General features: G+C 39.9%; 3 protein-coding genes across 5 annotated transcripts in view; all 3 read right to left on the bottom strand.

The window, feature by feature from the left end:
- Window positions 1-1522: 1522 nt before the first annotated feature.
- lrrc69 (leucine rich repeat containing 69) lies at window positions 1523-8531 on the bottom strand. The gene is made up of 8 exons (XM_017692566.2): window positions 8313-8531; window positions 5366-5492; window positions 5046-5118; window positions 4724-4919; window positions 4455-4526; window positions 3518-3619; window positions 2846-3025; window positions 1523-1643 (listed from the first exon to the last, which is right to left on the bottom strand). The coding sequence occupies exons 1-8, from the start codon at window positions 8487-8489 to the stop codon at window positions 1536-1538; spliced, it is 1035 nt and encodes a 344-aa protein (XP_017548055.1). The 5' UTR covers window positions 8490-8531; the 3' UTR covers window positions 1523-1535.
- Window positions 8532-8653: 122 nt separating this feature from the next.
- Window positions 8654-13299, bottom strand: otud6b (OTU deubiquitinase 6B). The gene is made up of 7 exons (XM_017692555.2): window positions 13054-13299; window positions 11687-11838; window positions 11469-11567; window positions 10975-11287; window positions 10688-10749; window positions 9127-9233; window positions 8654-9037 (listed from the first exon to the last, which is right to left on the bottom strand). The coding sequence occupies exons 1-7, from the start codon at window positions 13121-13123 to the stop codon at window positions 8953-8955; spliced, it is 888 nt and encodes a 295-aa protein (XP_017548044.1). The 5' UTR covers window positions 13124-13299; the 3' UTR covers window positions 8654-8952.
- A 1286-nt stretch (window positions 13300-14585) lies between these two features.
- Window positions 14586-22898, bottom strand: part of zmym4 (zinc finger, MYM-type 4) — a 36655-nt gene continuing 28342 nt past the window's right edge. For 2 of the 3 annotated variants that reach the window (XM_017693206.2, XM_037535407.1), the window contains exons 20-28: window positions 22556-22733; window positions 20019-20270; window positions 19798-19901; window positions 19261-19408; window positions 18923-19074; window positions 18715-18829; window positions 17219-17452; window positions 16081-16225; window positions 14586-15780 (exon numbers count right to left, since the gene is read on the bottom strand). In XM_017693206.2, coding sequence (XP_017548695.1) covers window positions 15567-15780; window positions 16081-16225; window positions 17219-17452; window positions 18715-18829; window positions 18923-19074; window positions 19261-19408; window positions 19798-19901; window positions 20019-20270; window positions 22556-22733 — 1542 coding nt within the window. In that variant the 3' untranslated portion in view covers window positions 14586-15566. The remainder of the gene's footprint in view (window positions 15781-16080; window positions 16226-17218; window positions 17453-18714; window positions 18830-18922; window positions 19075-19260; window positions 19409-19797; window positions 19902-20018; window positions 20271-22555; window positions 22734-22898) is intronic. The other variant, XM_017693216.2, reaches the window with a different exon arrangement.

Here is a 22898-nt window from a genome sequence, read left to right as displayed (position 1 = left end):
AGCCAGAGCACCTTAACACGGAATACCAACCAGAGCACCACTTACTGCAAGCAGGAATACATTTCTGTAAAGCATGAATGCATTTCACAGTTCAACCTTTTCTATTCTGAGTTAAAAAGGGTAGTTAGTAAAGTAAAAACATTTTAATACAGTAAGACTCAATCTCACCGAAGATTAATAAACAAAAAAAAAACAGTATTTTAATCACAACACTAAAAGAGATTAACACAACAGAGCATTTCTACAACAGCTTCTTTCTTTGGCACGTCCGTATGACCATGTTTCAGAACAGTAGCTGATTGTGACTGAAGGCTGTGTAATAAAGAACTGGACCTTATGGCTTTTTTCCACTGGACATCCTCACAGCTGCCATTAGTTTCCTAAGTGCACTTTTCCCTGTACTTCTAAATTGATTGAAACAAAATGTCACAATTATGCCCTGTAGCTCAAGCTTTAATTATTCATCAATTAGCATTTTTTTCCTTCTCTTTTTTTTCTAACCTGATTTTTCATTCAGTTTGCAGAGATGTATGGTTCCCCTGCTGTTAACCAGTCCAAAGTCATTAGTTTCTGGCTTTGCAATTAAACCTGCTGCATTATTCATCAGGCCCTGCTCTGTAGATTGTGCTCTGAGCTTAGAAGGCCTGCATGGGAAATTAACTCGGAGAAATGAAGTTTTCTCTCAGGTTTCAACAGATGCCATTGGCCAGAGCTGAGGGTAAGGACAGAGAGCACTGTGCTCGACAGAATGAGGGGAGCGTAAAGCCCAACTGCAGACAGGTAATAAAACGCACCAGCAGCTGTAGCTCTGATTTAAAAAGGCTTCGGTACTAAAGGTGCACTTTTAATGTGAAACATGGACTGAGGTAATACATAATTAATGAAACGCAATTTCAGCAGGTATCACTATAATATAAGCTGCATTTAATTAGTGACATCAGCCAAAAAAAAAAGTTCATACATTCATCAAACACGCAGCCACGGGTCAAAAATTACTGCACCTTTGATGAAGACTGAAGGAAAAAAGTAATATAGCGTCTGAGAACTTTCCAGCCATGCGGTCAATTTTGTATTTTATTAATGGTTCAATGGTCTCCACATCATACATTTCCTCACCACTGTTTTAAAAAAACTTCCTAAACATTTTTCTACATTGTCATTTTCCAAGATGAGCAAAATTATGCATCACTGATCAAAGCTGCCAAATTAGCACACTTTCCCAAATGACAATGTCATTTAAACTTGCTAAAGACTTAAGCAGGGAATTTTAATTTGAGAGGTATAAAATTTCCATATATTGCTCTGTGAAACAAGGATCCTCTTATGTGAGTTATCTGTGAATTTCAGCAAAGGATGTATTATCTGCTGTAATATGAGTGATTTTCACTGGCACACACTACATTGCTTCAGCATGCACAGCCAGTCATTGATCAAACACTGCCATCTGGTGGTACACTGACAAAGTAACTACAAACGATAAGACGGTATGACAAAAAAAACGACAATAAGAGTGATAGAGCACCTTTTATGGATGATTATACTCTAGCAACCCCATAGTAGGAGTGTCCACTCTTGTTGAAGCAGGAGTATGAGCACAGCAGGACTCTCACTGGAATATTCTGTGAATTTTTCATCTTCATGTCCTAGAAAAGACAGAATAGAACAATGTAATCATTTATGTTACATTGTAAATCCGATATTTTAGGGTTTAAACTCATTTCTGTTAAAAATGTCACAGTACTCCGTTGCAATGTCCCCATATTTGTGAATAGACTAATGAAAGCTTGACTGTAATATCAAATAAGCAGTGTTTAAAGCCTAAATGCAATAAGATTATTTCTGTAAATCTGTTCGCTTTTCTGCCTAATTAAATAATTAAGATACTGTATGATGCTGAAAGGATTCTGACATCTGAGGTGTTTGAAGCTCCATCAGAAAAAGCTACTGCAAAAATGGTCATGAATGCGTTGCTTGATGCTTACACAGTTTCACACAAATTCTAAGAAAGTTTTTGTCTATTTTTTTAAATACATACATGGCAGGAAGCCAAAATATTTCCTAATTATTTTTGATTTACTACTGTTTTGCAATTATCAACATAAAAACTCAGAAGAGTGTTCAGTGTTTTTTTGGATAACAAATAAAATAGCTACTGTGAAATTTGCATTATGTCTTTATTATGCAATTCAACATCTGGTTCCTATCACCACAACTGCAAAGAAATCTGAGCTGGGAAGCTCCACTACAATGAGCCGTTTCATATCAGTTCACTCTGGATGGCTTTGTTTACATTTCAATGAATGAACTATGCAGAAATTCTGAGAAAATCAGTGGAATTCCCCTTGTTTATGTGATGACACAGTCAAGATTTCCCCAATTTTTTCTGAAATACGCTTCACTTATACAACTTAAATATAGTATTCTCTCTATATGTTGCTTTTTCACTATTTTTATTTACTTATTTATTTATCACTTTACTTTTTCAGTTGGATTTTATGCTGTTGAAGGTCTTTTAAATGTATGACTTGAAAGATGCATTTAAATAACATTCTACTATTGTTAGTGAACAGCTCCACCACATACTGAGATGTGTTTAAAAAGTGTTACAGAAAAGTCTACACTGCAACATTTGGATTTACATGCACATGAATTTACAACCCACAAAAACACATTTCTCGAAAACAAAGGCTCTCAGGACATTCTATGGGGGTTGGGTTACTCCTTCTGTGTGCTATTACTGCACAATGCTGAAACAGGTAAACATTCACTGAACGTAGCGCAGTAAAAACAGTCAGTGGCAGATGGCCGAGTCAGAGGTCAGGGAGACTGACAGTCAGGCATGTACCTTTCGGAGGTTGATGAACTGCACACACTCCAGCCAGGTGGTATGAAAGGGCTGGAAGCACACAGCACACCTGCCCCAGCGAGACAGCATGGTTTGCAGATCGGGCAAAAACCGCAGAGCTCTGGACACCACAGACGACTTATTCAAGTCTTCTTTCAGAATAAGCCTGGCGGCAAGCTCCTGAAACACAACACTGTTAGCAAGCCTGCATGATATGGAACAAATACTAGTATCATACTTATCTATATATCAAAACTGCAATAAGCCTTGCAAAATATATAAAACCTGCACAGGCCAGTCAATGATGTGACATTTAAAGACTGGCATGTATTATTTTGACCTGCCATTATTTTGACCCAAATATGAAACCCCAAAACAATTTATCATTGAGAATTTGAACTTTTAATATGGAGCGGTTTCTGTTGCTCTTCTTGATTCATCATAAGAGCCACAGAAACTCTCATCTGGAACTGTGACTGGTGAAGATGCAAACAGCACACATCATGACAGGTTAGAGGGCTCATTTGCATACTGCAGTGCTCTGCTATATCAGTATTTCAAAGGCTAACGTTGACAATAACCTCCAATATTGCACTTTTTCATAAGAAGAAAACAAAACAATAACGGAAATCAGATTTAGCCTGAACTATGCGAGAAGCATTGTTAAAGTACCTTCAGTGAAAAGACTTCCTTCTCTTGAGTCGACTCGAACAGCTCAAGCTTCACTAAGTTGTTTCCCTCAAAAAACAACTCTTCCAGCGCAAGAAACTGAAACTGAGAGACAGTACAAAAGTTAAACTGCAGTGCTGCTGTTATTATTATTTAACAAACCACAAAATCATTTTGACGGACCTATTTAGATCTTGTACACACTGTATATTATAATTCATCAACAGTCCATGTGTCAAACGTCAGGCCTGTGGCACAATCTATTCAGCCCACAAAATGATTTTAATTTTCTATTAATATTAGCTGCACTACAGTTCTCAGCATGCACTGCAATGTAATGTATGCTCTCACCCTTTGCCCAACAAGGATCTATGGGACAGCACCACAAAAAAAAGATGCCAGGTGTTTAGTTCAAGTGAATGGGCAGTTTTAGAAAACCTCTCTACACTACAATTTTATTATTTAAAACTACAATTTTCTGCCATTGTAGTTTTGGCATATTTTCAATAAACAATGGCCAGTTGGGTCATGGCAAAATGTTAAAATATAATAAAAACACAGATGGTCCACAGATTTGCTGAGACTTTTGAAAATGGGGCCCTTTTAGTAATTGACTTTGACTAGATTTCATGACTACTGCCGTGTCCAGCCAATTATTGCCTTTCCAGTTATGACCACTATCAGGTGGTCCTTCACTGTTGTCAAAACACATCAGGGTAATGGCCTAGAACTTCAGCTCACCTAGACTGCAGCCTGGTTTTTATGACACAGCTACTATGTGGTCATATGTGTTCCTGAACCAGCTCTGAAAATGCTTTGAGTGAACAGATCACATAAGCATTAGATCCTGTTCACATCTGCACTTAGCACTGTCCTCTTATGACTGGATCACCAAAGACCGATGTTATTGCCAGATGTGAACAGGGCCAAAGTGACTTACTTCAAATGGAAACATAGACAAGCGATTACCAGCGACATCTAAGATCTTCAAGTTTTCCCAGCCGAGGATACCCTTTGAAAAAACATGAAATATTCTTATTTATTCCTACGTCCAGCAGTTCATTCTCTTCAGTGCTTACTCAAACATGGGATGTGAAACAATGACTGAACATAGGTGATAGACATTGTTGCAGATCAGAAAGAGGATAAGCTTTAATTTAAATATTTATTGTGTTAAACAACTTCGATCGAAAGCCACCTGTAACCGACCTCAGGTAAGTCTGTCAGACTGTTCCTCGCCAAGCTCACTTTCCTTAAACGTCTTAAATTATAAAGCTGCCGTGGAATTTCAGCCAGCTTGTTATTGGCCACATTAATCTCAGTCAAATTCCTCAGCAGTCCCAGTTCAGCAGGAATCTCTTCAAGCTGATTGCCCACAAGACTAATGACTTCCAGATTAGAAAGTCTGTAAAATAAATAAATAAATGTGAACTCTATCAGAGAAGTCGCAGTGGCCATTTGTGAGTTTGTCGCAGCTCTAAATCAACATCACACTCAACATCACTACATCAAAACAGAGCAGACAGTTCACCTCTGTATGGCTGGAGGAATGAGCCTGATGCTGTTGTGATTCAGATTGAGAACTGTAAGGTTTGGAAGGCCTTCTGAAAAAATAATAAATGATAAAAAGTAAACATTCATTTGAATAATTATCATAATTATTAAATAATAATTATCATGCACAAACAAGCAAGCGGGTCCAGAAATAATCAATAAACACATACATACAGTGAGGACACCGTACTTCAGTGTGAGATAAAAGTAATGTTAATCAAGTGAATCAATTCGCTATTTAATGAGAAATGAATCTTAAATAATCTGTAATTAATCTTAAATAATTCTGTAACTCACCTAAAACCTCTGGATGTAATGTGGAAAGTCTGTTTCCAAACAAGTAGAGTTTTTTTAGACTGCTCAGATGCTTCAGCACAGGTGGGATCTCCTCAAAAACGTTATTCCCCAGATTAAGTTCTGTTAACTAAAGCCAGAAGAGCCACATTTGGATCGACACTGGACATATCAACAGTACTGAAAATGTAACCAATACACATTGAAGGGGTTTCCCCTCCTCAAAGTTTGGTGTTATTTGTTGTCTGTTGCAGTATTCTGTCTCACTGGATTATCTGACATATACCGTGTTCATATGCTCATTTATCAACATCCTTTAACCACATTACCCAGCATGCATAACCCAAAGTGGGAATCCCTGTGGTGTCGATCCTGACCGCTAGCTTAGACATTCACTTACATGCTAAAAAGTACGGCTAGCACTAATGTAACTTTTCCCTTGTCTGTCAAACACAATCATAATCAAAACAATAATTCTCAGCACAAAACGGACACTGGAGACAAGTTTTTACTCTTACAGCAAAATAAAGGAACCCAAATAGTTAATGTTAGGTAGATACCCTCCAGATTACGTTATAGCAGGTCCTTCTCCTTATCTGAAGAGTCCTTCCTATGATTGCTGTTATTCTTTCTCTTCTTTGTAATGATTATTTGAAGACTATAGTTATAGGGCTACAATGACCTTCCTAGCAGTGGCTCACAGCCCACCCCCAAAATTTTAGCCCATAGCTGTTGTATTTTTCCAAAAGTTCATCACAACTTCAGGATACATCATCATAGGGGGGGTTTCCTAGTCTTTAAACTGAAAAGTCACATTGTAGAGATTACAGCATATATGGAAGCCCATTTCCATCACTGGAAAACAATATATAGCCATTTTTTTCCATAACTACGACCTAGTATCTCATAATTATCACATAGCATCTCATAATGACATGCTAGTTATCTCATGATAAAAAGGTTCTATCTCATGATTGTGACTTAGCGTCTCATAATTATGTATTATTATCTCACAATTATGACTTGGAATCTCAGTCTCTCAATTTTGACTTGCCATCTCATCATAAGGAGATGCTATCTCACAATTGACTTAGTATCTCACAATAATGACTCATAATTATGACTTGGTATCTCATTATTACTAGTATATTAGTGTTATTATTACTCACTTAGCTTATTACAATTATGACTTGCTTGTTCATAATTATGACTTAGGTGCTTATAACTATGACTTAATACACTATATTGGCAAAAGTATTTGCTCGTCTGCCTTCAAACGCGTATGAACTTGAGTCACAGCCCATTCGTAATCCATAGGGTTTAATATGATGTTGGCCCACCCTTTGCAGCGATAACAGCTTCAACTCTTCTGGGAAGGCTTTCCACAAGGTTTAGGAGTGTGTTTTACGGGAATTTTTGACCATTCTTCCAGAAGCGCATTTGTGAGGTCAGACACTGATGTTGGACGAGAAGACCTGGCTCACAGTCTCCACTGTAATTCATCCCAGAGGTGTTCTATCAGGTTGAGGTCAGGACTCTGTGCAGGCCAGTCATGTTCTTCCACACCAAACTGGCTCATCCATGTTTTTATGCACCTTGCTTTGTGCACTGGTGCACAATCATGTTGGAACAGGAAGGGGCCGTCCCCAAACTGCGCCCACAATGTTGGAAGTGTGAAATTGTCCAAAATCTCTTGGTCTGCTGAAGCATTAAGAGTTCCTTTTATTGGAATTAAGGGAACAAGCCCAACTCCTGAAAAGCAACCCCACACCATAATCCCCCCTCCACCAAACTTTACACTTGGCACACTCCAGTCAGACAATTACCGTTATCCCGGCAACCGCCAAGCCCAGAGTCATCCATCGGATTACCAGATGGAGAAAAGTGATTCATCACTCCAGAGAACACGTCTCCACTGCTCCACGTTTTGCATTACGCTTGGTGATGTGAGGCTTGGATGCAGCTGCTCGGCCATGGAAACCCATTTCATGAAGCTCTCTACACTGTTCTTGAGCTGATCTGAAGGCCACATGAAGATTGGAGGTTTGTTGCAGAAAGTTAGCGACCTCTGTGAACCATGCGCCTCAGCATCCGATGACCCTGCTCTGTCATTTACGTGGCCGACCACTTCATGGCCGAGTTGCTGTCGTTCCCAACCGCTTCCACTTTGTTATAATCCCACTGACAGTTGACTGTGGAATATTTAGCAGTGAGGAAATTTCACGACTGGACTTGCTGCACAGGTGGCATCCAAACACAGTACCACGCTGGAATTCACTGAGCTCCTGAGAGCGACCCATTCTTTCACTAATGTCTGTAGAAGCAGTCTGCAGGCCTAGGGGCTCGGCTTTATACACCTGTGGCCATGGAAGTGATCGGAACACCTGAATTCAGTGATTTGCATGGGTGAGTGAATACATTTGGCAATATAGCGTATATCATAATGACTGTCAAATTATGACTCTATATATATATGACTATAGATACGAAAAATCTATAATTATGCACAAATTATCGAGCTATTAATAATTATTATGAGACATTATGGAAAGCTCATTATTATGCCTTACTAAAAGGCTACAGGCCTATATTTTTCTCCAGTGGCTGAAAGAGGTTTTCACAGCTGTAGGGAGAGAGTGTTTACTACAGATGTGGAGATGGTTAGTTTCATTTTGGTCGGGTGTCCCTTCGACTTCCCTGCCCTGACAGCAGTGCTAGCAGCCTTCTCTAACTTCCTGAGGTATATTCGTCATTACACACACATTTGTGTAGCGAAATCCTCAAAGGGATTTCCACTAGTAACGTTATAGCAACACAATAATGCTAAAATATCATTCTAATTGTTCGCGGCCTTTCAAAGTGAAACGTCTCATTATTGCCATTGACTAAAGGAGCGTTATGTGCGGCTAATACTGCATTAGATACAGCTTAGCTAACGGATGACCCTCACCTGCTGCAGTGACTGTAATTCGGTAGGCAGACTGGCGAGGCGGTTGTTGTTTAAATGTAGTGCCAGCAGGCAGGTTAACTTCCCAAACGCTTTAGAAAGAGTTCTTATATTTCTAGAGCTCAGGTGAACAGATTTAGCGTTCCCTTTCAAGGCCCTGATAACCAAATCGTTTGCCATTAATGTCTTAAACCCGACTCAAAACCCTGAACAGACCGCGGATCAGCGTTTCCATAGAAACATCACTGATTTTCAACACAAGTGACTCACTACTGACCTCTAGCGTCCCTAAAACAAAGTACATCATGAGCTTCTCACAACAAAGAAACCTGAAGACTAAAACATCTATTGAAAATTATTTTTTTATTTCAAGACAGCTTTAACACGTGGCCTGTTTCCGCTCCAAGCTTCTCGCCTTATATGCAGCTATTACAGAGTACTGAGTGATTACTGTGAATAACTGCCATGTTTTCATTGATTTTCTTGGAACCTTTGTTGCCTTGAAAGTCGTCTCCTCTTGTAGATTCAGTATCTAGTTGGTCAGTACTGGAAGTGAAGGAAGCCAGGTTTTAGTTTTGACCTCTGTCCAAACTGATGCAAGGTCCAGCACAGGTGCTCTGTCCTACAGTAATCTATGATCTATTCATTCTTGCTCCTCACTTGCTGCATCTTTCAGCGGCTCCACAGAGTTGTAGTGCTCCCCCAGCCCATATGCATGTCTCATGTAACTGAAAAGGAAAGAACAGAGTGAACGAATGCACGCTTCTACCGCAAAAAAAAAAAAAGAAAATAAAGAAAGATTTTTTTATGTATTTACATCAGAGTGACTGGCGGTTTGTCATATTCTTCACCAATGACTATTGCAGGAGAATCCGCTTGAATAACCTCTACTGGTAACTGGAGGACTTGTGTCAGGGCCCTTAACTGTGATGGAAGGAAACAAGGAGACGATGAGAACAAATCTGTATCAAAAGAATCAACTGACACCAACAAATTAAGACTGGTTCACCAAAAATCTCATTTACAGAATCTCCGCTTTCCCTTTTAAGCCAAGACATTTTTGAAATGCCTTCTGTACACCTACTGTACATGGATGTGAGGGATTTTATAAAAAGTGTTTAAGCACTTGTTAGGGCTGTGAGAGTGTGGATATGTATCATATCTTTGGGGGATGGTCTAATGACGCTAACATTCTTCCCTGACATTTTGGAAACAGCAAGTTAGAACATCACCAACGTGTTAAACTGAGGACTATATACACTATATGTCCAAAAGTTTGTAGATACCTGCTCATCCAGTGTTTGTTCTTAAATCTTCTGAATCATTAGAGAGTTTGTCCCCCTTAACTGCGGTAACTGTCTCTACTATTCTAAGAAGGCTTTACACTAGTTACTGGAACATTGCTGAAGAATTTATTCCATTCAGCCACATGGCATTAATGAGGTCAGGTATGATGCTGGATCACTAACTTATCACAAAGGTATTGGATGGAGCTCCATCACTCCACAGAATGCAGGTTCTCCGTTCCATAGCCCAATGCTGACGGGCTTTATACCCCTCAAGTCAACACTTGGCATTCGGCTTGTGCTCCTAATCCAGAGCATCACATTCTACTGGAAATAATGTAAGCTGCTGTGTGCAACTGAACATCGCTGTCAGCGATGGGTGCACCTTAAAGTAACCGAATTCACTAAATACAAAGAGCACCTGGATACTTTTGCACATGTAGTGAACTCAATTTCATGTGATATTCAACAAAAAAGATAAGGTAAAACCATTGAACCGCTGAATCAAGTCAACAAATGTCATCCACATAAACATTACTTGTTATTTTTAAACAATGTAACTATTTGCTATTAATCGTATTTATCTTATTTGCTTTAATTGAACCCTAAAGAAATACTTTCTTCTGTTGTCATAGCTATATGAGTGGTCATAATCAGCTTCATCAGAAAGTATTCATTACTATTAATAATTCAATAACTTTTTCATCATTTACATGCAGGGCTCACATGAACCTGAACAAAATAATCACGTTAACTAGAATACAATCACCACTACAAGGCGTCTAAGAGTGTGTTACTCTATGTTTAGTTGTCATATGCCAATCAATGCAAGTATATAAAGGGATGTAGTGACTGTAGTCCTAGTTCAAATACTTGTATCTGAGGATCTACAGCAGGGGGCTTCAGTTCCAGTCCTGAAGGTCTGCTGTCTAGCAGTTTGGTGATTTCCCTGCTTAAACACATCTGGTTCAACTCATTTTTATTGCCATGTTTAGTGGGCATGATTGCGCTTGACACCTGCCCTCCATGGCCAGAACTAAATGCTGGTCTAAAGTGTGTATCTGGAGTTGTTCAAGATGCAGCTGTACCAACCTCTAACTGTCCACCCCAAGCTGCTGTTTCTGCAACATCACTGCAGTACTTCTCAAATTCATCTGTGTGTAAGAAAGCAAAGGTTTTACAAATTAATCCAGGTTAAGTCAGACTATTTTTTAACTAATCTTAATTATTTTATGTTTTACATCAGTATGATGTCATACTGACTCAATAATCTGTTAATAAAAGTGTTTCTTACACTCAGAAGCTCAATGACATCACGCTAGCACTTTAGCTGTGTTTAGTGCATGTAGTCTATCCAACACAATTATTTAATCGCTAACCTGCAGTGTACATGTCCCCAGTGTTTGGGTTAGTGAGGAAAGGCAGGAAATCATCCGAGTGGCTCCTCATATACTGGGCCGTTTGAGCACGGAGTTCCTTGATCCCGAGGGCTCGTCCACGCTCTACCAGCTGGTCTTCTACAGCACGGTACATGCAGTGACCATCGGAAGACATCTCCTTGATCTGCAGCTGCTTCTCTGCCAGCTTCTGCCTCAGTTTCAGACCCTCTTGGTGTCTAGATCCTAACAGGTTCTCCTCCTCTGCCTCAGCAATGCGATTCTCTCTCTCTTTCTCTTGAGCAGCCTTCTTGTCCTGGGAAAAATCACACAATATGACAGCTAGAGGTCAAGCTATATCAGCAGACCAAACCTAGAAAGATCAGAGACTCTGTTTTTTGAGGTTATTGGTAAATGCCAATATGCAGTAAAAGGTAAACAGCGCAGGAGAACATGTGTAACAGTAGAACTCAAAAACCACAAAACATTCAACTCACCCGTCTCTTCTGAGCCTTAGACACTCGCGCCTGCTTATTGTCTGCTTGCTCTCCGCAAGCCAGATTTATGGAATCAACAGCATCCACAACCTCGTCAACCTTGACATATTTAATGAAATTGATTTTGTTTTATCACCAAAGCAATCAAATCAAACACAGCCCAAAAATAACAAAATCAAACTACAAAAATCAACCCCATAAAAGTTCTCATAAATCACCTTCTCTGCAGGGTTAGAGTTCTGTAGCTGTTTGAGCTCATTCTCATGTTTTTGACTCAGCTCAGCCTCTAATCTGGCAACGTCTTCAGTCAGCTGCTTCCTCCTTTTCTTGTCATTTTTAGGCACGGCATTCTTCATACTCTGTATTTTAGCTAGAGAGAGAGGAAACAAGTCTTTAACTAGGTCATTAGGTCAGTGGTTCACGATCCTTTCCACTATCCTGTATATTTTAGTGTTGTCTCATCAGATCATTAAGTCCATGCGGAGTTGAATTTAGAGTATTTTAAACAGAGAAAACCTTAAAACTGTACAAAGCAGTGCGATCGCAGAAACAGAACTGGGACCACCGTATTAGCTAATTTGGCCATAGGGTGTGTGATATCATGAAAAACTGAATTTTCCGCATTGTTTTGGGGGGGACTTTTCTGTAGTATGTAAACACTTTTCAAGTTTCAAAATGTACTGTTCATAGTACATTTATTATGAACAACAGCACAAACTAGCAGTTTGTATATACACAGAAGCAGCCTTCAAATCAAATGCAATATAGGACAGCACCTTAGAATATAGATTAAGTTAAGAGACCCTTATTAGTCCCAATACAGGGAGATTCCATCTCCGCATTTAACCCATCTGTGAAGTGAAACACCACATACACTCTAGTGAATACACACACTAGGGGGCAGCAAGCACACTTGCCCGGAGTGGGGGGCAGCCCTATCCATGGCGCCTGGGGAGCAGTTGGGGATTAGGTGTCTTGCTCAAGGACACCTCAGTCATGGACTGTCAGCTCTGGGGATCAAACCGGCGACCTGACGGTCACAGGGCCAGTTTCCTAACCTCCAGCCCACGACTGCCCTATTGATTATTTACATATATCAACTTTAAAAGGCACAGTAAAAAAAAAACTGCCTGTTTCACTGTAAGAGAAGAGACTGAAAAAAAATGGAAAAAAAGTACGATTTTTTTTTTCATAGAAAAAAAAACTGAAAAAACAACACGAATGTCATCAAGTCACTCTTAATAAAAAGTGTTCGATATGATACCGTGTGACTGAACCATCATGGTCCTTTAAAAAAGTAACCTTTAAGTAGCCTTAAAGAACAGGTCTTCCTGATCCATCTCAGGCACCAGAATGTGACTGCTGCACCGTTTAAGGTGGAACGTGAAAGCAGGAACAAGAAGCTGGATGACTTCAAATTCATAATAGAGTAAATTAACTGTATAGGACATGGGCCAGAGTACAGTCTCAGCAGCCAGCTGGCAGACCACCTAAAATGGACAGGACAGGCGGCGATGACGCGTTTCATATTACAGAGCTAACAGGTCCATGGAAGCCCGTGAAGATGCAGCGTCAGTGTCCAAACCTTGCAGCTCTTTCTTTTCCTTGCGATGCTGTTTGGCTACCAGCTCCTCCGCCGTCTCTGCCTCCTCCATGGTCGACCCGGCCTGGCGCTGTTCACACAAGGCTGCACTGCACTCCTCCTGTTACTGCGCTGCTGTAGAGCCTGTCATGGCGAGCTAAAGCAGTGAAAAAGCCCACAGTTGTAACGAATGACAATCAGAACCGCGCCATGCTGAGAAATGGATCGGCGTGAGCTCTTACACTGTGAGATGTCGCGACTTTTTCAAATTAAAAGTCCAACTCGGATTCAAAATGATCATTCCTCTTACAGTGTTGATTCAAATTAAAAGTCTTTTCAGACGACCGTTTCAGTGTTCGGGTCTGATTCAGCATGTCTGAATAAAACGAATTCATCGCAAATGCTGAATTTTGGAGAGTATTGCCGCCTTCAAAAAGAGTCTGTGTATGTTCATTATATCTGTGTTGCCATGTGTGGATGATTTCAGCCTGCAGCGTCATCGTTGTTGCTGATGAATAATTGAAATAGGCCAGTTCATCGTCGGCTATCATTGGTACGTCTATGGAAAGTTGTTATATTTTCGACTTATGTTTGGCTGTTTGCTTTCAAATAACAATGAGTTAAAACCTTGTATCTATTTTGCTGCTTTGTGTGTAAATTTCATGATGATTGGACCAAAAGAAATGGCCCAAAGTTACTTGGACATAAGTCTAGCTCCATTATACGGGTCAGGGGGTATATCACAAAGCAGGATTTCTCAGTTTAGCTAGATAACTTAACTATAAGTAACTGAAGTTAAGCCTGTAGATCGGAAAGCTGAGGAACATTCCTTTTGGACAGTCCTGAACTTTGAAAAGTTATGTGGCTCAATCAGAAATATGAAAAACATCGCACTCCAACCTGGAATAATATTAATCTGGCAACTTATTTGATGAAGATTATGCAGGTTCCTCCTTGTTCTTAACGAGCAGGGATAAAGCTATGAGGTTGTCTTAGGGATCAGCCTAGACCCCTTAGTGCCAGTGAAGGGAAATCTTAATGCTTCAGCAGACCAAGGCATTTTGGACAATTCCATGCTTCCAACTTTGAGGGAACAAGTTTGGGGAAGAACCTTTTCTGTTCCAGCATGACTGAGCCAGAGTGCACAGAGCAAGGCCCATAAAGGCATGGCTGGGGGAGTTTGGTCTGGAAGAACTTGTCTAGCCTGCACAGAGCTCTGAGCCCGACCTCTTCAAACACCTTTGGGATGAACAGATTGTGATCCAGGCCCTCTCGTCCAACATCAGTGTCGGACCTAACAAATGCTTTTCTATTCCAACAGACTCCAAAATCTTGTAGGAAGCTTCCCAGATGAGTGGAAGCTGTTATAGCTGCAAACTCCGTATTAATGCTTATGGATTTAGAATGAGATGTCATTAAAATTCCTGTTGGTGTAATGTGTAGATGTCCCAATACTTTTGTCCATATAGTGTAAATGTGCCAAACCACACGAAGGATATGTGAAACCAAATCTCAAAATCAAACATGAAACAAGGCGTCTTTATGCATAAACTACAAAAAGCAGAACATAACTTTGTATGTGGTTACATGACCAAATCACAGCAAACTGAGTAATGTATTCTGATGTAATACTGAAGAAAACCTCATTAGTATCTGTTTAATTCCTTCTTTCTGATCAGTGCTGTTTCTCAACTATTTTAATACTTGTATTGAACTTGCAGAGAAATAAAGGTGACAGCTTTTTTTCGCAAACAATTTGATTAAAATCATACACAGGTTCATTTCTTTGTGATCACAAAAACTTTTTATCCATAAAAAAAAAAACATAACATGAAATGCTCTTTTGAGAGTTTACAGGCATGAACCAAAACATTGGTTTTTCTCAAATAAAAACGTCATTTCAAACATACAATCCACACTAAAATGGGCAGAAGTTTGAAACAGGCAGGCCTCTTTCCTTAGTGTTGCAGAATAAAATGGAAAATGAACGAATCACAATGATAACGGCTTACACAAACGTGTAATGGACAGCATTATACAACAGTCAGCATCATGCTCTGTCTGAATATAGTCGATAAACTACATGGCCTCTTCGAATGCGTCTAAGCTGCTTGAATTCTGTAGTTACTGTGAGTTGTTTTCCTTTTCTTCACACAAACCGGAACCATTTTAAACATGAAATGTTACAGGTATAAACAAAAGGATATAAAAGGAAAACTGAGCAATAAGCACAATAGATTGACTTACAGTACAGGACCGTTTAATAAAGAGTTGTGCGCCTGTGTATTTTCAGTCCAATTACATTCTCCCGAGTGCTGGTACACCCCACTTTCTCATTTGTCTTCGTAATGAGCCATTTTACAATGTTGGACAGATCTTCTCAGACTTATGGCTGTGTACAATACGGAGTAACACTCCGTACTGTATCTCCTGCTGATCGATCACAGTTAAGTTGCTCCACTAATGTAAAGTTTATATAAGTGTATTGAAATAGTACCGGTGTATACGTGAGCATTTCAGTCAGAATCGCTTGCGACGTCCGAATCGGATACGCTCGTGGGCTTTTCTCTCTCCAGGTAGAGCTCTCGGACAGTAAGGATGCGAGTGAGCATGGTCTCCAGCTCCTCATCGTCCAGTGCCATGGAGGAGAACCACAGTGGGCTGTTGGGGACACAGGAGCGCTCAGGGCGCAGGTAAAAAACATTTGTGCGCTGCTTCACTGAAGAGGAGCTGGAAGAATTAAGAAACAAACAAGAAAAATATTTTAAGCCATGCAGATAATCAAAAAACAAATCATCAGAACAGGATTCCTCAGTTAGATCTTTTGAACCCATAAGAAGTCTGTTCAGTCGGAGAAGAGCTACGGGACACTTTTGCTGAATAAAAACTTATATAGTTTAATGCAAAATGCTGTGAAATACCTTCCATTATATACAAAAGCCCACCTCACTAAATCAATCAATCCAACCTAAGTAGAAATACAGATGGCATAGTGGTTATTACAGATGAATAACAAAGACACTGCCCCACCATTTGGAGAGGTAGAACTCATAGAGCCTGACGGGACAGCGGAGGGGGTTCTCAGCATTCTCTTGCATTTCCATCACCACACCTTCATCATCATCGTCGTCCTCTCTTTTTCTCTTGGCAGGGACTCCATCTGCATTTGAACTGCCTGTTAAACGCAAGTTAAAGATTGCCATCATATGTTGCTAAATTACACCATATTTTACTTTTACTCTCATAATTTCCCTCTTTTTTTTGTCTTGCCGTCAGTCTCTTTGGAAAGTACGCTGAAAACTAAAAGCACATTTTTAAAAGAAAAGGTTCTAAATACATCAAATGTTAACATTTTATTTTAGGTGACCATTATAATGTAACTTCCTTACTGTCTCCTAATCGGCTCTAAATAAAGAAACACTGGCTTCCTATTCTAAAGGTTTCTAGGTAACGTTTACACCTACCACCATTGCAAAAACTAAAACTAATCTGTCGAAGCTTCTAAATCATGCTCACACAGTCAAAACAGTAAGAACAACCTTTGTCAAATTGTTTTGTTGATTTCCTTCTACAGAGGACACATTTAAGTACATGTTCCTGTAAACTTTAGTGCAAAAGTTTAACATATTGGACAAAAATGTAAACAAAATGTACACTCATAACTTCTGTATGGGACATATTTTGTGTTTTTTTTCAGTATCTTAAATTAGTAAATAAATAGTAATTCAAATCAACAAAACATGTAAATTGACTGTTGGCACACAAACTTTTGTATATGACTGATGGATAAAGATCCCTGTGATCCCTGTGATCCCTGCAATTACACTTATTCATAAACATTATTTTGAGGCACCTGTTTTTGAATTGCTTCTATTGGTTTCTGTGTTTTCAAATAACACCAGTCGTTCATCATTTTAATCAGCATAGCCGGAATGTGTTATTCAGAGCAAAAAGCAGGGATTCCGACATGCCTTTAAAAATGATGCTTACTGAGTTTTCCCACATACTTCCCAGCTGGTACAGATGAGTTTTGAGAGTAACACAAAAATAAACTAATGAGATTACTTTACTGATTATTGGAAAAAGTAATCTTGTCACAGTGTGAGAAAAGTAATTAGTAATTTGTAATGAATTACATTTTAATTACTATTCCAGCACTGATTCTTACTTTCTTTGGGTACAGGGGGGTAGAAGCGGAGGCAGGCCACTTTGCCGCTGTTGTGCGAGCGAGTGCAGCGCATGACATGGGCGAACGAGAGACGGCGGTGCTGAGCCACAGTCTTAAAGTTAAAGAACTTAGTGCAGAAATAGAGCAGGGTGTTGAGGAGCACGCTGGGAGAAAACGCCCCCAGCTGCTTACACTCCCACAGGTACTCCTCTTCCACTCGAGAGTGCACATAACCTGCACACAAAACGGACACGGGGATGCAGCATGAGTAGTATTACCAAAATCATGTTTCTGCTGAATCAAACAACAATACAAGAATTGAGATCTAAACAGGTCGGAAATTGTACTTACTTTTGTCAACATTCATATGAAAAAATTAAAACCCCAAGAAATATTTTAGCAGCTCTTGTTAAAAGATGACAGTTCTATATTAGTTATATAAAGGTAGAGCAATTTTAGTTAGTATGCAAAGTGCTCTACAGATCGTATGCAAAATACCCTTGCTCAAATTGATGTTTTGTGGATTTTGAAAATAAGTTTGTACATTCTCTATGTGAAACAAACTTAAATATGCCATTTTGCTGCAAATCTCAGTGCACTATATCCATTTGTTAGCTAAGTTCAACATATATAAAAACTAAAACTAATAACTTTCGGACAGGCCACATTATGTCCCAGATCATCCTCAAGTATCTGCCACTACAGAGCACTATATTGACACTTACTCTAATCCAGCTACTAGGTAGGTGCTTATGAATCCCTTTTAAGCATTTTATTTGGGTTTACAATTGCACATTTGAATGGATTCACTGTGCTGTTTGGCATGGTTTCTCTTTAAATGGTTAATTAAAGTGAATGCATTGAAATCCTAGCTGGTCTTGCCTCCGTATATAAAGCAATGAACTAGTTTTGCTTGTTTCAAGCATGAAATAATCCCTCACCGACATGATGCTTGCTTCAATTAAGCTCCATCTACCGGAGCACATGCAACCCTCTTGCGTTCATTACTGCCAATATCCAAATGGCCTGATACCTGTATTAAATTGCCAGTATCAGAAAGGCACCATATTGACAAAACTAAAATGAATGAACAAACAGCAAAGAATTAACTGTAAGAGGAAAGTATGTGAATGAACTTTAATATGGCATGACAAAGCCTGTGCTATAAAATCCCAGGTGGTTGCTAAGGTGTTGCTAGGCCATTGCTATGGTATCTCAGGTGGTTACTAATGTGTTGCTAGGCTGTTGCTGTGGTATCAGAAATGGTTGCTAAGGTGCTGCAAAGCTGCTGCTGTGGTATGCTAGGTGGTTTCCAATGTGTTAATAGGCTGTTGGTATAGTATCCCAAGTGGTTGCTAAGGTCTTTCTAGGCTGTTGCTAAGGTATCAGAGGTGGTTACTAATATGTGTGTGCATAAACTGCTAGCATGTATGTGAGTCTGTGTGAAAGATTCTTTGTGACAATCAATCAACCATTATTATTACTGAATTGCTCACCACTGGGCAGTATGGTTGGTGACCAGTCTTTGAGGATGTTGGTTATACTTTGACTGAACTTAGTGTAGAACAAGTCAGCAAAGATGTTCTCCATTCGGCCATTTTCAAAGAGGTGCTGTAAAAGGAAATGACAGTGCTTGAAAAAAGGGTGCAGAAGCATAACATTACACAAACACTACAAATGAAAAGCAGTGTGTGAGTTTCCCACCTGCTGGATGCCTAAGCAGAGGTAATGGATACTGTCTGGACTGTACATTTCTCCATTAGGTCGACGTACTTCACTGATGAACTTGCAGAGGCCGTAGCTTAGCTCAGCTGTGCTACACTGCAACAGGTCCTCCTTTAACATCATGTTACGAGCTGGTTCAGTGAGACAGAGGAAAGAAAAGCTTAACACAGTAAAGTGTGATAAACTCCAGCTCTTTTCCATCTCAGTTTTTATCCAACTGCAGAAGTCGTTCAAGATATAATCTTATGTTGTGAAAAACAAATGAATGGTAAATGCTTTTATGAAGAAAGGCTCCAGATTCTGAAACAGAGACTTACAGCCAATCTTTGGTGTCTCCAGGTTGGGCTGTGCATTTCTCCAGCGTATCCAGCTCTTCCATGCTTGGACGCCGTACTCATGGTGCAGTTTGGTGATGTTTGATAGACCAGATGGTGACAGTGGAGAACCACTGTTACGCTTACGAGGCTGCAGATACATACAACAGACCATTCAAATAAGTCAGGATAAATAAATAAAATCTACTTGCACAGATGATGCTACTGGTGTTAGCTGCTACAGTCGTATGGAAAAAGTTTTGTTGATTTCTGCACATTATAAAAGCACAATTAGAGTTTAGTTGCTGAATTTAACAAATTAGCAAGAAAGGAAAAAAAAAACATAAAACATTGCCTGTGCAAGTTATTTTATGCTTTACTTTTCCACTATCTTAAACTTAGATTTAGAAAAATCAAAATAACATTTAAACGGAGGTTTTAAAACTTCTGCATACAACTGTACTGTGTACTGAACTAATGCATTATATATACTGTATACTAATCAATGATATATAAGAGGTTATACTGTTATGTTCATACTCGTTTTTTCTGAGGGAAGCCATCCCGACCTCTCCTGCGAGGTCTCTGTCTGGAAGTTGAGGTCTTTTCCTTTTGTGTACGCTGTTCCAAAAGCTCAAAACACTCTAAAACATAAGAACAGAAATGAGCACATCATTAAAAGTTAAGGTAATTTTTGTAGTTCTATGTCAGCATTTCTTTCATGGGACTTATCTGAAACTGACACTTGTTTCAGCTCTCACCAGCTGGGAAGTCTGCCTCCAGGTCCATCTGTGGCTCTTGTTGGGTGGGGTTGGGTGTGGGGGTAGATGTGGGGGTGGGGCTGGATGACCGTGGAGTTTGTTTAGGTGGGGGAGGAGGAGGAGGTGGAGGTGCTTTCTCAGGCTCTGAGTGTCGACCCCATCGAGAGGCACTGGAGACACTGTCCTCTTCCCAGCTCAGATTGCTGGACAGAGCTTCAAAATCAAAATCTTCAATGAAGTTATCTTCCTGGTCTGAGTGACAAAGACACAAGCCATGCATGAATCTCGGTAGAGATTCCAGAATATGATACTGTCAAGATACTTGAGCAACTAAACTTAAATGAATGACTCTCAGAAAAGTCTGATTTAGAGTTTTCTCCTCTCTCCCCAAAACATTTGATGATGTAAGACATGTTTGGTGTCTGAAGTTTGCTTCTTTTAGTTTTATAGTCAAACTACAAGGCTAATGCAGCTAAAAATTAATGGACGTCTACATTTTTGGATGACATACAGAACTGTGCCCCCTTCACTGATTTAATTTCTGGTTAATGGGAGGTATCAGAATGAATCATGCAGTGATTAAGACGATCGCAATCAGGGGAAGTGACATCACAAACAATGCAGTGAGTAGGAGTTCTGTTCAGAAAGCAGCACATGCTGCATAATACACTGCTGTTTTGATCAAGATGATGCCATTTTGTTTCAAGATGTTTTTGTTTGAAATACACTGCCAGCTTTTCTGAGAAAAGGAAATGGACAAAAAGCAGTAAATTTGCAATCAATCAAAGCAGCTGCTGGCGTTCTCCGAACAATGTAATGACATCGACATTACTGAAGGTGTCTGGGACTACCAGGATCATGAAACTTCAACAAACTTCTAATAAGGAAGTTTTGGAGGTGTGGAAAAATATCCCTGCAGAATTCTTTAAAAAACTGAAATCAAGTTTCCAGAAATGAATGGAAGCTGTGAAAAAAAAAAGAAAAAAAAAAAAAGAGTGAACACACTAAATACAAAAAATATATATATATTATATATTATTATATATATATACAATTTGTTGAGACATCTGGGTAATTCTCTGTTAAATATATGTTTTGTGTGTTCCCTGTCTCTGAAAAACCAAATAACTGTGTTTAATGCTTAAGGATGTTCTATGACTTTTGTACAATACTGTAGACTTCTTTTACATTAGGCTCGCAGTTCCAGTGCAAAACTAAAACAAAAGCAAACTTGCCTTGGCTGATTAACTACATTTGGGGTACGGGAGAAAACTCTGTAAATGTAATTTTTCTGTGAACCATTCCTTTAAGAATCTTTGAAATGATCCCCTTCATAAGGCCTGGCCTTATATCACACATACACTATATTTCCAAAAGTATTCACTCACCCATCCAAATCATTGAACTGAGGTGTTCCAATCACTTCTATGGCCACAGGTGTATAAGAACAAGCAGCTAGGCCTGCAGACTGCTTCTACAAACATTTGTGAAAGAATGGGTCGCTCCCAGGAGCTCAGTGAATTCCAGCGGGGTACCACGACAGGATGCCACCTGTGCAACAAGTCCAGTCGTGAAATTTCCTCACTACTAAATATTCCACAGCCAACCGTCAGTGGCATTATAACAAAGTGGAAGTGTTTGGAAATGACAGCAACTCAGCCACGAAGTGGTCCGCCACGTAAAATGACAGAGCGGGGTCAGCGGATGCTGAGGCGCATGGTGCGCAGAGGGCGCCAACTTTCTGCAGAGTCAATCTCTACAGACCTCCAAACTTCATGTGGCCTTCAGATCAGCTCAATAACAGTGTAGAAAGCTTCATGAAATGGGTTTCCAAGGCTGTGCAGCTGCATCCAAGCCTTATATCACCAAGCGTAATGCAAAACGTGGAGCAGTGGAGACTTTCTCTAGAGTGATGAATCACGTTTCTCCATCTGGCAATCCGATCGATGAGTCTGGGTTTGGCGGTTGCCAGGAAAACAGTACTTGTCTGATTGCATTGTGCCAAGCGTAAAGTTTGGTGGAGGGGTGGGATTATAATGTGGAGTTGTTTTTCAAGAGTTGGACTCGGCCCCTTAGTTCCAGTTAAAGGAACTCTAACGCTTCAGCAAAGAGATTTTGGATGCTACCAACTTAGTGGGAACAGTTTGGGGATGGCCCCTTCCTGTTCCAACATGACTGCACACCAGTGCACAAAGCAAGGCTCATAAAGACATGGATGAGCGAGTTTGGGGTGGAACCTGACAGAACATCTTTGAGATGAATTAGAGTGGAGACTGCAAGCCAGGCCTTCTTGTCCAATATCAGTGTCTGGCCTCACAAATGTGCTTCTGGAAGAATGGTCAAAATTTCCCATAAACACACTCCTAACCCTTGTGGAAAGAACTGAAGCTGTTATAGCTGCAAAGGGTGGGTAAACCCTATGGATTAAGATTGGGATGTCACTCAATTTCATATGCATGTGAAGGCAGATGAGCAAATACTTATGGCAATATAGTGCACATCAGATATCATTACATATGCAACGTAAGGCTCCTCACTTTGTTCACCTCCTTGGGAGGCAGTTTTGTTTTCACTGTCTTCTGCCACCATCTCAGCCATCATGATTAGGTCTGCTTCTAGTGGGTTGTCTGGGATTTTCTCTTTGATCTTCTGAATAGTTTCCACTATTCGCTCAGCACTGTCCAGAGTTGTGGGCAGAAACATGGGCACCGGCACCTATAGAGACAGAGAAAAGCAGGCCATTGATGTCTCACATGCACTAGGAGATCTGAAGGGGAGATAATGAACTGATTAATGTGGAGTAGAAATACCATTTGTAGGCCTGTCACAGTTATTACTTAATCAAGTCAATCACAATTATTTAAGCCAATTGCAATGATG

Source organism: Pygocentrus nattereri, chromosome 27 (genome assembly GCF_015220715.1).
Source record: "Pygocentrus nattereri isolate fPygNat1 chromosome 27, fPygNat1.pri, whole genome shotgun sequence".
Classification (NCBI taxonomy): Eukaryota; Metazoa; Chordata; class Actinopteri; order Characiformes; family Serrasalmidae; genus Pygocentrus; species Pygocentrus nattereri.
The sequence above is the reverse complement of the archived record's forward strand: the minus strand, read 5'-3'. Positions and strand labels throughout refer to the sequence as shown.